The sequence below is a fragment of the Magallana gigas genome, chromosome 6 (genome assembly GCF_963853765.1).
Source record: "Magallana gigas chromosome 6, xbMagGiga1.1, whole genome shotgun sequence".
Classification (NCBI taxonomy): Eukaryota; Metazoa; Mollusca; class Bivalvia; order Ostreida; family Ostreidae; genus Magallana; species Magallana gigas.
Window position 1 is genome coordinate 32,424,308 of NC_088858.1, and position 14,501 is coordinate 32,438,808.

Here is a 14,501-nt window from a genome sequence, read left to right on the forward strand (position 1 = left end):
TTAATTCTGTGTAAGCATTCTGAAATGTAGTAGAATCTAAATTATCCACACCATGATCACTGGTCAATTTTTGGACCTCAGCAGGGGTTTGAAGTATATAGAAAATAAATCTCTATAAAATCTCCAGCTCTAACTTAAGGTACATTGCTGAAATTTGTGGCATTTGCTGTGCAACTCAATAAGTATAATCTAAATTGCCCAAAATATAAATAATGGTTTTTTCACTATACCGGGATGATTGCATTTAGTAATTTCAGAGATTGTATCACTTCATTTCCTGAGAAGGTGGTTTTTAAAGATAAGCTTTTTTTATGCAAATTGGAAATCTGTCTGTATTTCTGAGAAGATATTTACAGATTTTTCTATATATATTCTGATGTAAATATTCAACCTTAATTGTGGCCACCCCATCAACACCCAGGAATCAAGATATATAAAAAAAAATTACCCCTACCCCAGGATGCTTCCATACAAGTTTCAGCTTTTCTGGCCTGTGTGAGTTCCTGAAAAGATTTTTATATATCCTTACATGCATAAATGCGACCCCCCCCCCCCCCCCCCCATCCTCATTGTGGTCCCACCTTTCCCCTAGGGATCAAGATTTCAACAAACTTGAATCTACCCTTCCTGAGGATGCTTCCACACAAGTTTCAGCTTTTCTGGCCTATCTGTTCCTGAGAAGATCCTTAAATATTTTTCTCTTTATGTTCTTCTGTAAAAAATCCCCCCCCCCCCCCCCCCCCCCCGAAAAAAAATGTGGCCCCACCTTCCCCCAAGGATCAAAATTTAAACAAACCCAAATTTACCCTTCCTGAGGATGCTTCCACTCTAAAATCTACCCTACCTGAGGATGCTTCCACACAAGTTTCAGCTTTTCTGGCCAATTGGTTTCTGTGAAGATTTTTAAATATTAACTCTATATTCCTATGTAAAAATTTGACCCCTCATTGTGGCCCCACCTTCTTCCTGGGGATCATGATTTGAACAATCTTGAATCTACACTGTCTTATCAAAGAGTGTGTTAACATTTCAACCATCTGTGATGAATAGTTGATGAATAATCTTAGACGAAAATTTGTCAATAAATTTGGCTAAAAATAAACAATCATCATTTTAATAAAAGGAAGTTGACATCTCTTAGTTTCAACTATATGGCATATATACTTTATTTAGTTTTTCTCACCTACACAAAGAATTATGTTAAAATTTCAAGCATCTGCGATTTATAGTTGCTGAAAAAAATGTGACAGAAATTTGTTACAAATAGACACACAAGGGTAAATTTGGTACACCCCTCTCCCCTCTAAAGCACGGGTGTAATAAAAAAAAAAAAAAAAGAAATATACATTTGATGTATTTAATATTACCTTGAAAAAGAAAACAAAACAATGGCTATATCATGAACAGTTAGAAACAAGGAAAAAATGGGTAACTGAAAATAGATGACTAGAGGAAAGACAAAGGCAAGGTCAGGGAGCAATGAAATTGTCTTTCATTTGTAGAAAAAAATCCTCTGTTGATAAATTAACAAGAGATATAAAGATCAACTGTCATAACATTTCTACTTAAAAGCTTCCCTGAGATGCCCAAATATCCAGATACATGTATAATTCATGAAACTGTACATGTAACATCAACAAGAAAGGAGAGGAACTTGTAAGTTGTTAGAACTTGTTTCTGATCCTTTTGTTTATTCAATAAAATATGTTCAAAACAAAACAAAACAAGAAAGACAAATATTATAGCAATATCATTTTAGACGGTAACAGCGTATGAAAGAAATAACAGATAACCATAATAATAATTCATTATATTACCGTATAAAAATCAGATTCTAAGAACTTATGAATAGAATTTGTTTAAATTTGATTTTTTAAAAAAATTATCGGTGATCCAACAAATAATAAATTATGGGTATAAAATGCTGATTATAAATATCACTGTTTATCACTTTACTCTAAAAAATGATGTCTATCAACCATGCAATTGAATATGGTTTGCAATAAATAACAATATTTTTGTTTACACAATGATAAAGGAACCTGCAAAAACCAAATCAATCTATATGTGAATATAGTTCAATATACATTGCATATAAAAAAAAATTCAATATTTTATAATGAAACATATTTATTAAATTTAAAGCATTTCTCAAAAGCTTTGTTCAGAACTCAACACATAATTTTGTTAAACACAAATTAGAAAATTTGGTATAAAAACAAACACTAAAAATTAAAAAACATAAATTGGTTTGTACATTTAAAAAATTGCATGTGCATGATCAGAGTAAGAATATTCAAAAGGAAATAAAAAGAAATCAACATATTTTGTATGAAGATGGACAAATACATGTATATAACCAAACATTGGTATTAAAAGTATAATAATTAATACTTGTTCAATAAAGTGGCCCACGCCATTATAAATGCATTGCTTGGACAATGAAGTTGGTAACAGAGCCCATGGATTTATAATCTAAATGTAAAACGATTGGTATTATGATATGAAGGTTTATATTGTATCAACTTTGCCAAAAGGGCCAATGTCTGTATTTTGAAATCTAATCTAGCTAGATTCTGAAAGTTTTGACCTTTTGACACAAAAATTGCCATTGGTGCATCATTGCCCTGCTGGTATTGTTATGGATTTGGAAGATGCTGTTTAATTAGTATTAATGGTAATATGCAATTGCCACTATTGTGGGCTGTATAATCATAAAGGTACTGTTCCAGTATTTGTAGTCTCAGTTGAGGTTAATAGATGTATGTTTCTGCTAAAGAGAGTTGTCATAGACATACACTGTATACCTGCTTGCTTCTAAATAGTTCTGACTGCTTGGTTGAGTTTCTATCAGAAAAAAAGTTCAATTCTTTATCATACAACCTCTGTATTGATGAAATTGGATGGTGTTTGTCTTTTCTGCATTTACTGAAACATCTTAGCATCATGACCTATAAGTTTGCTTGCAGAAGACTTGTACTCTTATTTAACACAGAATCCTCTGCTCCCTCAGACTTTATACTGGTACTTGTATCAGTGCCATAGAGCTCAAGATAGAACCATTGCTGATCAACAAAATACTATAGCTTTAAAACTGACCTTCAAGAACAGACATACTGAATTACTGCACTGTTTCTTTCAAAGACGTAAGTAGAATCAAGTTGTTGCCCTTCAAAATGAATTTGGTCAGGGTACTTTCTACAATTTGATTTCTAACATCTCTAAAGGGGCATTGTTATGATTTTGGTAGAAAATTATTTTTCGTTTTTTGATGCTTACAATTCTTCAGTAAGGCATTTCTAATAATCAACCAAAATTTGAGTGTTGGACGTGCTATAAGCAAGATAACAAAGCTCACAATTATTTGTCATGTAAACATTGCTTACGTCATGATTTTGTTTATGTTTTGAAAGTTGAAGTGAAAATTTCAGTTTTTTTTAGAGTTATATTGAATTATAAATGGTAGGAACTATTTATAAATAATTTATGCTTAAAATGAATTAAAAGAGAGAGAGAAAAATTAGCTTGGAAAAGAACCTTAACCTGTATATTGAAGCAATGTATATGTAAACGAAAACAGTAAACAGCCTATTGTTTACATGACAAAGAATTTTTAGCTCTCTATCTTCGTTATAACTTTAAGACTGACACTCAAATTTTGGTTGATCATTAGAAATGCATTTCTAAAGCATTGTAAACAATAAAAATAAAGAAAATAAAATTTGTGACCATGCATGCCCTCTTAGAACTTTATATTCATACATCTTTTATAATACATGCAGTATCTACATCTTTTATAATACATGCAGTATCATTTGATGCTGAACTTTGTGACCATAACATATTTTTTTTCCAATGACCTTCTTTTCATATTCGCTTGATGCCCATCTTGCAAGATGACGCTTGTGCCCGTCTGAGGTGCTTGGTCATCTAGCAGGGTGGCTGAGATCTGGAGCGCAACGAAGTATTTCCATGGAAGCATATTGATTGTGGGATCAATCAAAGTCCTAGTTTATCTCATAGTCTGTTTTTAATTTTCACACATTCTTCAATTCATTTTATCACTGTTCAAAATCTGAAAAAAGTAATTAAAAATCCATTTAACAAATGAGTCACAGATTAAGAAAATTAACAATCTGACCCAGATTCATTGCAAATACTCATAAAAGGCAAGACTTGTATATGCTTACTCAAGCCATATGGGCAAACTCACTGAACATTTTTTGCATTCATAATAAAAAGTATTTTATATAAATTGATGCTGGATTCTTACATTATGCATGCAAATAAAGAACAAATAAAACTCATTTCATTGCAAGCCAGAACTGAAGTCAAGATTCCCTTATCTTTAATTGTTTGGCAAACTTAGATAGTGTTAGGTAAACCCAAAAAGAATGATTTATTTTTGAGGCAGAGAATAAAAGTGCCCTGCATACGAGCCAAAAATTTAAAATGTTGACATTTGGAGCTCCAGCACCTTAATATTACCTGGTGGTGTTGTCCTCATTGTTCTCCAAGCCCACTATCCAATTGTTCACTAAAAGGCCCATCAACATCTCTGGCCCTTTGACCTGATACTATTAGCTCCCCACAGTCATCCTCTGAGGGACTAGCTAAATTCGATGGATGAGTCACTGAGTTAATGCTCTCCAGCATCATCGGTGCAACTGGGTAAAAAATGATTTTAAATATATCAATTAATACTGCGCATGTGTATGTTCACGACTTCGATTGTTCTCATGTTTAACTAGCAAAGGTCATGAGGTTTTTGATATCTCATTCACTTTATATTTGCCTTCGCATAGCGAGAAGTAAAAATATATTCTAATTTTTACTATGATTTTAATTTTATAGAAATAATCCTAGAAATTTTAAAGGGATATTTTAAAACACTACCGATTGTGTCTTAAGGTTAATAATTGTGGGCATCTGAGTTTTCGTGGCTTTAGTAAAATCTTTTAAAAATTGTTTTAAGGATACTCATACTTACCACTTCCTGTCGGTCTTCCACCACCATGGGAAGTGTCAACTGGAGGACTGGAACTTGGAAATGGTTTTAATAATGATGTTTCTGAACCACAAGAATCCAAATTACCTTTACAAATAAAGAGAGAACATGACTTCAAAAGGATTTCTAACAACTGTAGGAATCATTAAAATCAGGGTGGGGCAATTTCCAAAGACAGTGAGTTTTTCACAGGGTCATGAGCCTAAAGACTTAATAAGGTTAATAATTGTGGGCATCTGAGTTTTCGTGGCTTTAGTAAAATCTTTTAAAAATTGTTTTAAGAATACTCATACTTACCACTTCCTGTCGGTCTTCCACCACCATGGGAAGTGTCAACTGGAGGAATGGAACTTGGAAATGGTTTTAATAATGATGTTTCTGAACCACAAGAATCCAAATTACCTTTACAAATAAAGAGAGAACATGACTTCAAAAGGATTTCTAACAACTGTAGGAATCATTAAAATCAGGGTGGGGCAATTTCCAAAGACAGTGAGTTTTTCACAGGGTCATGAGCCTAAAGACTTAATTAATTTTTGTGGATTTAAATGTTGGATTTATCAAATCAATACCGGTAACACTGCATTACATTTGCTGAGAATGTTATTTTTTGAGAAAGGGAACCAACAAAATCAATAAATATTGGGCAACCACAAATTTAAATGATTATAATATACAATATACCGGTTATATGAAAATTTAGTTTTTAAATTAAGCTATCATGCAGACATTTTTTGGCATTTCTTACCTAATGTCCCTGGTCTACTGAAAGCGTCATTTCGTACGTAAGATGGGAGATCACTACTGGGTTCAGAAGAATAAGTAAGTTCATCATTGGGTTGAGACTGATCAACTTCATTTATATCCTCGTAAATTTGGATGAAATGTTCATCTCCTGGAGTGTCAGGCTCATTTCTTCTCAGAAGATGTCTGATTTTTTCGATTAGACTTTGAAGACACGGGATGTGCTCTGTTGTTGTAAAAAGGCATTTATAACTTTTACTATAGTGTACATGATCAGGAAAAGAAATAGAATATGAAAAATATCAATTGTTATGAAGAAAAGTACTGATTGCATTAGTGAGATTGTATCTTAAATCATATGAGATCAAGTCTGACTCAGGAAGAAGTTGAGGTCTTCAGAGAGGCCACTTGCTTTGCTAGATATTCCAAATATTGTATTTTAGAGTACATGTAAAATTCTTACCTGGATATCTGTGGGCACAAAAACTGAAATAATGAAACAAGTGATTTAAAAGTAGTCTCTGAATTCAAATTAATTGTATATAAATGGAAGAGAAAGTGAGCATGCAAGCTCACATACCCCACACTTTTCCATTACTTGACAATGCTACACGTAATGAATGGGAGGGTGTGCATTAAAAACACAAAATAATTTGATTTTAAAATGCGTGTAACTCGATTCCAAAAAATCATCACACCAAGACTTCCTGCAAGTAATGTTGATTCAAATAATGTGCATCCAATAAATGACAGATTTATCAATCCTTTTTTAAGAGATCAGCTGTAAATGCATTGAAAATATAATTGTCCAGTTCTTATCATTTTTGTATTTTCGAAAAATTTTGTGATTTGAATCAACATTCAATGTACCGGTATATAGTAAAACCATTATATCGATCTATAACATACTTAAACTACTTCTTTAACTTCATTCAAAAGGAAACTGGATTTGAGACAATGAATTTATTTAACTTTTGAAATACATTGATGAAAACTCTGCTGTCAGGATAAGTTCATATGAATGTAAATTGACAATGGGATAACCTTTAAAATTTTAGACTCAATCAAGTATTAAAAATGAAATACATTTAAGGAATTAATTCAATTGCTACCCAATTTTAGAAACTAAAATGAATAGTTTATGTTTCAATAACCATAAAGCGGTTTATAATAAAAAAGTAAACTGTTCCAACCAGTATAAATTAGGTAGCTAACAAGCTGTTTCCTTATAATTTTAATTTTCTGCCACTGAGTGTAGAAAAAGGATTTGATCTTAGGAATTACATTCAGCTGTGCTAAATTCAAATGTAACCTCAAGCATATTGATATTTCTTTTATATTAGTCATATTGTGACATAGGCAATGTTCTTAATACAATAAAAACTAGTTTTTCAGCCAATCAAATAGGATGTTGCATCCAGAATCAAATTATATAAATATCTAAGAAATCTTACCAAATGGTAATGATGACCAGAATTAACAGACCAATTACAGCCAGTATTGCATACACATGTCCAGGCATTCCTGGTTCCTCTGAAATTCAAAAACACCTCTTGCCACGTAAACCTGAATGAGTGTACACGCACAGCAACACAGATCCATGATAGCAAGATTCATGCAATCAGCTGTTTTTAAGGATTTATACAGTGTAATTATGTAATAAATGTATACTGTTGGGTTTGATGTCAAAAATGCACAGTTTCGTACATAAAAACATGCTTACACATGATACAAAATTGAAAATCAAAGCATTAACATAAACAACAAACTGGAAAACGTTTAATTACCATCAGTGGGATAAGTAACGTTATTGGTTACTATTTCGTCAATGGGAGGGTAAGAAGTAATCTCCCTTGATGATGGAACATGGGTCGCATTCTCACACACGGCGTCAGAAGTGGCTGTTCCTTCAACCTTCACACGGAGTCCCACTTCAGCTGCACAGCTGTAAATAAAGAAGAAGAAATCTGGTCAGATATGGTTTGTGGATCCTTCTTTCAAATTTTTATTTTCTACCTGTTCAAATATATTGCTTATATATATTTATAACTGAGTAAGTGAGATAGATCACCGAAATTACAAAATTATCACAAAAGCATTGCATTAACGCTTAATTGTTGATCTTTGAAAATAAATTAATGTACTTAACTTAATTAACACATACATGTATTTATACATACAGTATACATACAGTAGTTCAAAGTAAAATGTACCATATTGATAATCAGAGAAACATAACCTTATTATTAATCAAGAGGGTACATACATGTGCATACTTTATACACTTTGGACGAATTAAAACAAAAATCTCTCATATGTCTGAAATGTTTTTATCGAGCTCAAATAAATAGCAGTATTTTCATATGGAAACTGTTTAACAGTCGGTGAACTGTATTTTCTATGAAAAGGCTTCTTTTCCCAAAATTGTTTAGAATAAATAAAGCAATTATTATACCTTGTGTGGGGTTTACAGATGCTCAGGTCTCCTGTTGTTTTGAAGTACCCCTTCCGACATCTTTGCACTTCTCCTGAACAATACAAAAAAAAAACATCTCTTACAGAAACATCGAGACATTTTTTAACTACATGTATATTTTGTTACAATATAATTTCACACAAAAAAAGATTTTTTTTTTCAAAGTGCCTTTAATTTCCTTCACATCTTCTATTTTTAAAATAGATTTAATTAAAACATACTATTTTAAGGGAAAGACTACAAAGTATTTCAATTTAATATAAAACAACTGTTTTAGAGTTAATGAAACGAAAGTTACTAGGTAAAAGTTTTACACAAGTGTACTATGCATGTAATTTTTTTATATTTTAAGCTTCATTCACATGCATTTTGTCTTTCAAAATGTAAAAGAAACATTGCATGAAGAAAATTCAAATAACGATGCCATGTGTTTTAAGGATTTCAAAAGTTATTAAATAATCAGAAGATTTTATCATTTAATAAATTATCATAACAATAATTGTACAGTACATGTCATACAAAACAATGTTAATGCCACTGTTCCTTGGCGTGTATATATATTTAATTTTTTAAGTGAAAAATTCATACAAATTATTTTTTTCACATGCTAATAACGTAAAACATATCAGGCACAGCTGCCAAAATTTAATATCAAACCCTTTAAAAACATGCTGTGAATGAAACCAAACAATATTACCAGTAATAACTGTAGATTCCTAATTAAATGTGAGGAATTAATATCTGCGTAAATCGCAAGAAGTACATATTACGGATTTTAAAATCTTGCTTTTGTTCTTTGGACAGATGTCAACTAAATGAAACTATATTAAAAATTTGACATTCAAGATTTTATATTTCCATGTTTTAATGCAAAACAGTTGAATCGCAGACTTAAGTAATTGTGTGAAATAAGGAATCTACAGTATATGTCACAATTTATAAAATATCATCTAAACATACCACAAATCTAAACCACTATATCTTGAAAATGTTTCCTTGGGTAGTGCTAAAAAATCATAGTTGTTTTATAATTAATACTCTGAAATAATATATCTTAAATTTTGTGTTTCCGGTTAATTAATTTTGGATTTCATTAATTTTGAATAAAAAACAAAACAATTTGCCCAGGGGGGCATATCGCTCACCTGAGCAACATTAGCCAATTTAAATCAGCATTACAGAATCATATTCGAAATATCTTGTCAAATTTAGTACAGTGGATCTTGTACAAAGAGTTAAAAATCTTCCAATTTTTATCAACATATTTTTATGGTAAATATCAAGCCCCTTTTGTTGTTTTAGTATATGAGAGATTTTTCTCCCAAATTTTTACCCCCCTGCCCCACTCCTTGTGGTCCCATTTTTTCCCAGATGCTTTAATCAATTTTTAATATGCACAACCTGTGTTTTCACACAAGTTTCAGATTTTTTGGCTGAATGCTATTCCAGAGAATTTTTAAAGATTTCTCTTTATATCGATCTTCCTATATAAAAATTCCACATCCCCCCCCCCCCCATTGTGGCTCAACAATACCCCTGGGGATCATATATTTAACAAACTTGAATCTATAAACACATAGGGATGCTTCCATTCAAATATGAGCTTTTCTGACCAAATGGTTTTTATTAGAATATCTTAATATATTTTCTCTATATCTTCCTATGTAAAAATTCATTCCCCATTGTGGCCCCATCCTACCCTGGGGACCATAATTTGAGCAAATGGCCTTTCATTTGAACAAACTTGAATCATTTCACACTATGATGCTGTGTGCCAAGTTTGATTGAAATTGGCCCTGTGGTTCTGGAGAAAAAGATAAAAATGTGAGAAGTTTACAATGCTGATGAAGACAAGCAACAGACTAATCTAGATCAGAAAAGCTCACTTGAGCCTTTGGCTCAGGTGATCTAAGAACAAAATCTTTCACTCTGATTCTGGTTTTGCATATGACCTTTTGAAATTGCATAACTGACAAGAATTTAAAATCAAATGTATTCCAGTTGAATGAACAAATTAAGGCTTCATGTACGATTGTATACAATGTACATGTAATTTTCTTTTTAAAAGCAAATGAGTTCTTCCCCTTTTGTACCAGAGTACATGCAATGCACCCAAAAAAGTTTTCATGGATATTTTGTGTTTGAAATTAAAGCAATCTGGTGTTGTTAACCAATCTAATGCTATTCTTTTTATACTATTTCTTAAATTGCCACAATGGTGAATACTGGGTAGAGGAAAGTTAAAAAAAAATTTCAAGTCTAAATTGATGCATCCATTTGAAAAATCCAACCAAAGCATAAAAAAAACTTATTTACCTACCGGTATACGAAAGTATTTTATCAGAACAGGCCTGTGTAACAATTATTAAAATAAATTGATAAAAAATTCCATAATCTCCATCACATGGCATTATTATTGAAATATTTAAAGATTCTAAAGACTTATATGGCAAAACGACAAAGTACAATAAACAGATTCTGTGTGTTTATCAAGGTGCAACCTTAGTTCGGAACTAGGCACTCACAAACAAACTTTCGTTTTATTGTCCACAAAATATCCGCTTCAAAACAGATCATTTGATTCGCTCACATAATGACAAGGATCTGAAGAAACCCAATCTAAAGTCATGTCTGAGTGACCTTTTTGACATCTAATCAGATGTAAACTTGCAATTTTTTGCAAGTGGTTCCAAAATTTCTGTAAATTTGAGCTATCTAAGATGACTTTGGGAGTTGTTGGTTAAGGATTGACAAATAAGAAGCAAATGTTGTGAGTGCAAGTTTTAGCCCGTGTTCTAAGAATTTTTATGAAACATACTTATATTTGAAAGCTTAAGGTTGACAGAACATGCCTCCCATTAATTTTTCAAAGATCCTTGTGTAGACTTATAAAGCAGATCAAAGGATCTAATTTAATCAGACATATAATATATACAATATTTTCACTTAATAAACACAATCAACTTTTAAAAAATTACTAGGACCAAATCTCAGCTTAGAAATACAATTAAACTGAATGCAAGCGTGTTAGAATAACTTCATTTACAGCGCTGAATACATGTAGTGAATTATTACCAGAGTTGGTGAGCTCGTTCCCAGGTCTCTTTATTCTCGAGATTATACTCTGATCTTCCATAAATTTGCATGCCAAAGGATCCCTTCCATAGAACATACGTTCTCTATCACAAATACAGATTTTTCCTTCTTCACCTTTCTGACAGGTGTCATTGTTCACAATAATGGTTCCATCTAAAATTCCTACATTTGTCAAAATGGAAAAAGTAATAGGTATATATCAAATATCAAATTATTAATTGATGCAAAAAAAATAAATGTTAAACATAAACACTCAATATATTCTCAACATTTCATTTACATGTTTAAATGATGGCCAAAAAAACCATATCAATAAATTGTAAAATATGACTGTTTTTATCAAACTGCATGGATATGAATATGACAAAGAGGTACAAAAAAATAATCTGGTACCGTAGTGTTAAGGATGGACATACATGTAACCTACCATGACATGAACAGTCTATGGGATCACAGACATCCAGCTGAATATTATCCAACTTAGCAGTGTCTATTATACCCCTGTTATATGTCCCATTTGGGCATTTGTAACAGGAGTCTTTTGGATTTGTCATGGAGCCATCCCCTAATCTGTAGCCCTCTCCTAATATTAAAAACAAGTGCAAAATATAAAAGAAAAAAATCACCATTCAAGTAAATAATATTCTTTATGATCATTTCCAAGGATACTATTATTATACTTAGTGAAGGCCAACAGAATTAAGATCAAAACACTACTTGTATATCACAATTTTATTTGCTCTTATCAAAATGTAATTTTTTAAATAAAGTATGGTGAAACTATCTTGTGTGGCGCGCCAAATTAAAAAAAATGAGCTAAACATAGTTTCACATTTGATAAATTAGGTTTATCAAATTAAATTAATGTGTAATTCTTAAATATTAGACCCTGCCATTTAAGATTTAGAATTCTCGGAATGACCAATATATACCTGGATAACAAATCGTCGTCTCCAAACATTTTCCTTCTGTGGATTTTCGGAATCCATTTGGACATGCCCCACACATTCGTAAGACCTGAAAAAAAATTATGTCATATTGCACTATACATGGTGCACAGTAGAAATTATATGCCTTTAAAATATAATTAATCTTGTCTTTGACCAGCAAAATACCAAAGAGTGTGCAGGTTTGCTTCGCTTCATAGACATTTAAATATATATGTGAAAAAAAAATTGTGTTGGAAATCCATTAATTTTCTAATATTATTCTAATAAATACTATTTTATATGCCTGGAAATTTTAAATGCTCTTTAACAATACAAAATTTAGTTTTGTTTTTGTTTGATATTGAAACAACTACACGTGTTTCTCATATCCAACTGCAAATACTAAAGTCACATTTCTGTATTAATACATGTACTAGCTATTAATACCATGATTAAGTTATAGCTCTTACCAGTACGTGTATCAACATTGTTGATACAATAAACATCATCATTGGAGAAAGCAAATTCATTTTGGCTATGCCGGACTTCTTTAGAACTGTTTGTTCTTATGATCCAAGAAATGACTTCTTATTTACTAAAAAATACAAATAAGCTTTTAAAAATTATTACCAGTACTTGTTTTAAAAATCTCAATTGCAGCAGGCAGACTTTAATTTTTCGATGTCTTTTTCTTGTCAACAGATTTTTGTTATTATAGTGAAGGAAATTAGAAATCACTGAGAGGGTGACCATGTATCTCAAATAGCCTTGCTTTGGTGAAACAACATTTGAAATAGAAAGTAGTTTGACAAACTTGCTTTGACATTACATAGAAGTTAACATCGATCATTGGACATTCTTAATTTACCCAACAAGCACATTATATGTGTAGTATAAAACAAATAGGGGCAGCTATGACCCCCAGGCACCTGAAATTAGAAATTCAGAGGCCTGTGAAAACTTTAAAATGTCCAAAATCACAAAAAAATATTCTTGTCCTAAGTCTATTGAAAATACATGTATATAGATTTCAACCTATATATTGCGCACATATGACCTTAACGATCATAAGAACTGGAAATAATCATAACTTGCCTGAATAGTTATGCATGAAAAACACATTCATACTCACTGATTAATTTTTTTCTCTCGAAAATCCAAATTTGTGGGAAATCCCCTAAGTTATTATTACGATCATCTTCGAGATGTTTCGGTGAAAACGGAAAGTTTTTGAGATCTGTTTACTAAATCTAATCGGTCTCATCTTATATGACACAAATTTGAAAAATATATAATAATATTGATATGTTCAATTTACTAAACTAAATTTGTTCAAAACCACAGTCTAAATTTAAATCCAAGTAATTCCGTCAAAGCGAAAGTAGAATTCATCATGCAGGGCGCGTCGATTTACCCAAACGGACCTCAAATAACCCAAAAGGAACCCCAAAAGCACATATTAATAGAGGGTATGTTTTTTATCATTAGAAAAATATAAAAATTCATGTGCCCGTGCCCAAATGGAACACAAAAGGACTTAGAAGATACACAAAGGAGATATTTTATGACAATATATTAATTACTAAAATTATATAGTACACGAAGCCTTTTTTTTAAATTATGTCGGTCCAACAATAGAGAAAACAATATGATGATATAAACATTTTTATCAAAACCGCAAGTTATCATTGCGCTGAGGTATCAATATATGGCAATAAAATAATTATTGCTGGGTTTTTTTTTCAATACGGTGATTTAGCTACCCTCTATGGAGTTCCATACAAGACAGCCAACTATCAGCTGCCAATTTACCTGCTTACTGCCAACTGCTTACTGTCAACTGCGTACTGCCAAATGCTTTCTTTACCTCTTTTTGGGGGTCAAGTTACAAACGCTATCAATCTATCAATCCCTCCATCCTCAAATAAATGTCTGCACATGCGCTTAACCCAATAAAGAGGTAAAGAAAGCATTTGGCAGTACACAGTTGGCAGTAAGCAGTAAACAGTTGGCAGCTGACAGTTGACTGTCGTATATGGAATTTCAGTGGATTTTTTTTTGTGTGTGTATTATTTCTTCTTTTTATTATTTTCACTTTTTTGTATTTTTCCTTTCCACCTTTTAATTTTTGTTCTCTATGCATTTTCTGTTTGAACATTATTTATTTCCATGCACCATACTCATATTATTAATTTAATTTCAATATGTTATCTTGATCTTGTTTGTAGGGAGAGGACAAAATTATAAT

General features: G+C 31.6%; 1 protein-coding gene across 4 annotated transcripts; it reads right to left on the reverse strand.

The window, feature by feature from the left end:
* Positions 1-1,341: 1,341 nt before the first annotated feature.
* LOC105346861 (uncharacterized) lies at positions 1,342-14,160 on the reverse strand. 4 transcript variants are annotated; one of them, XM_066087881.1, is made up of 14 exons: positions 14,066-14,160; positions 12,724-12,848; positions 12,257-12,341; positions 11,752-11,907; positions 11,304-11,486; positions 8,208-8,280; positions 7,540-7,697; positions 7,207-7,285; positions 6,216-6,238; positions 5,757-5,978; positions 5,306-5,410; positions 4,991-5,095; positions 4,489-4,667; positions 1,342-4,075 (listed from the first exon to the last, which is right to left on the reverse strand). In XM_066087881.1, exons 2-13 carry the CDS (start codon positions 12,781-12,783, stop codon positions 4,504-4,506), a joined length of 1,413 nt encoding a protein of 470 aa, XP_065943953.1. In that variant the 5' UTR covers positions 12,784-12,848; positions 14,066-14,160; the 3' UTR covers positions 1,342-4,075; positions 4,489-4,503. The 4 variants fall into 4 exon arrangements, with proteins under 4 accessions (XP_065943953.1, XP_065943954.1, XP_065943952.1 ...); XM_066087882.1 differs by lacking the exon at positions 14,066-14,160 and adding an exon at positions 13,386-13,642 and having other exon boundaries at positions 11,304-11,477; XM_066087880.1 differs by lacking the exon at positions 14,066-14,160 and adding an exon at positions 13,386-13,641.
* Positions 14,161-14,501: the final 341 nt, after the last annotated feature.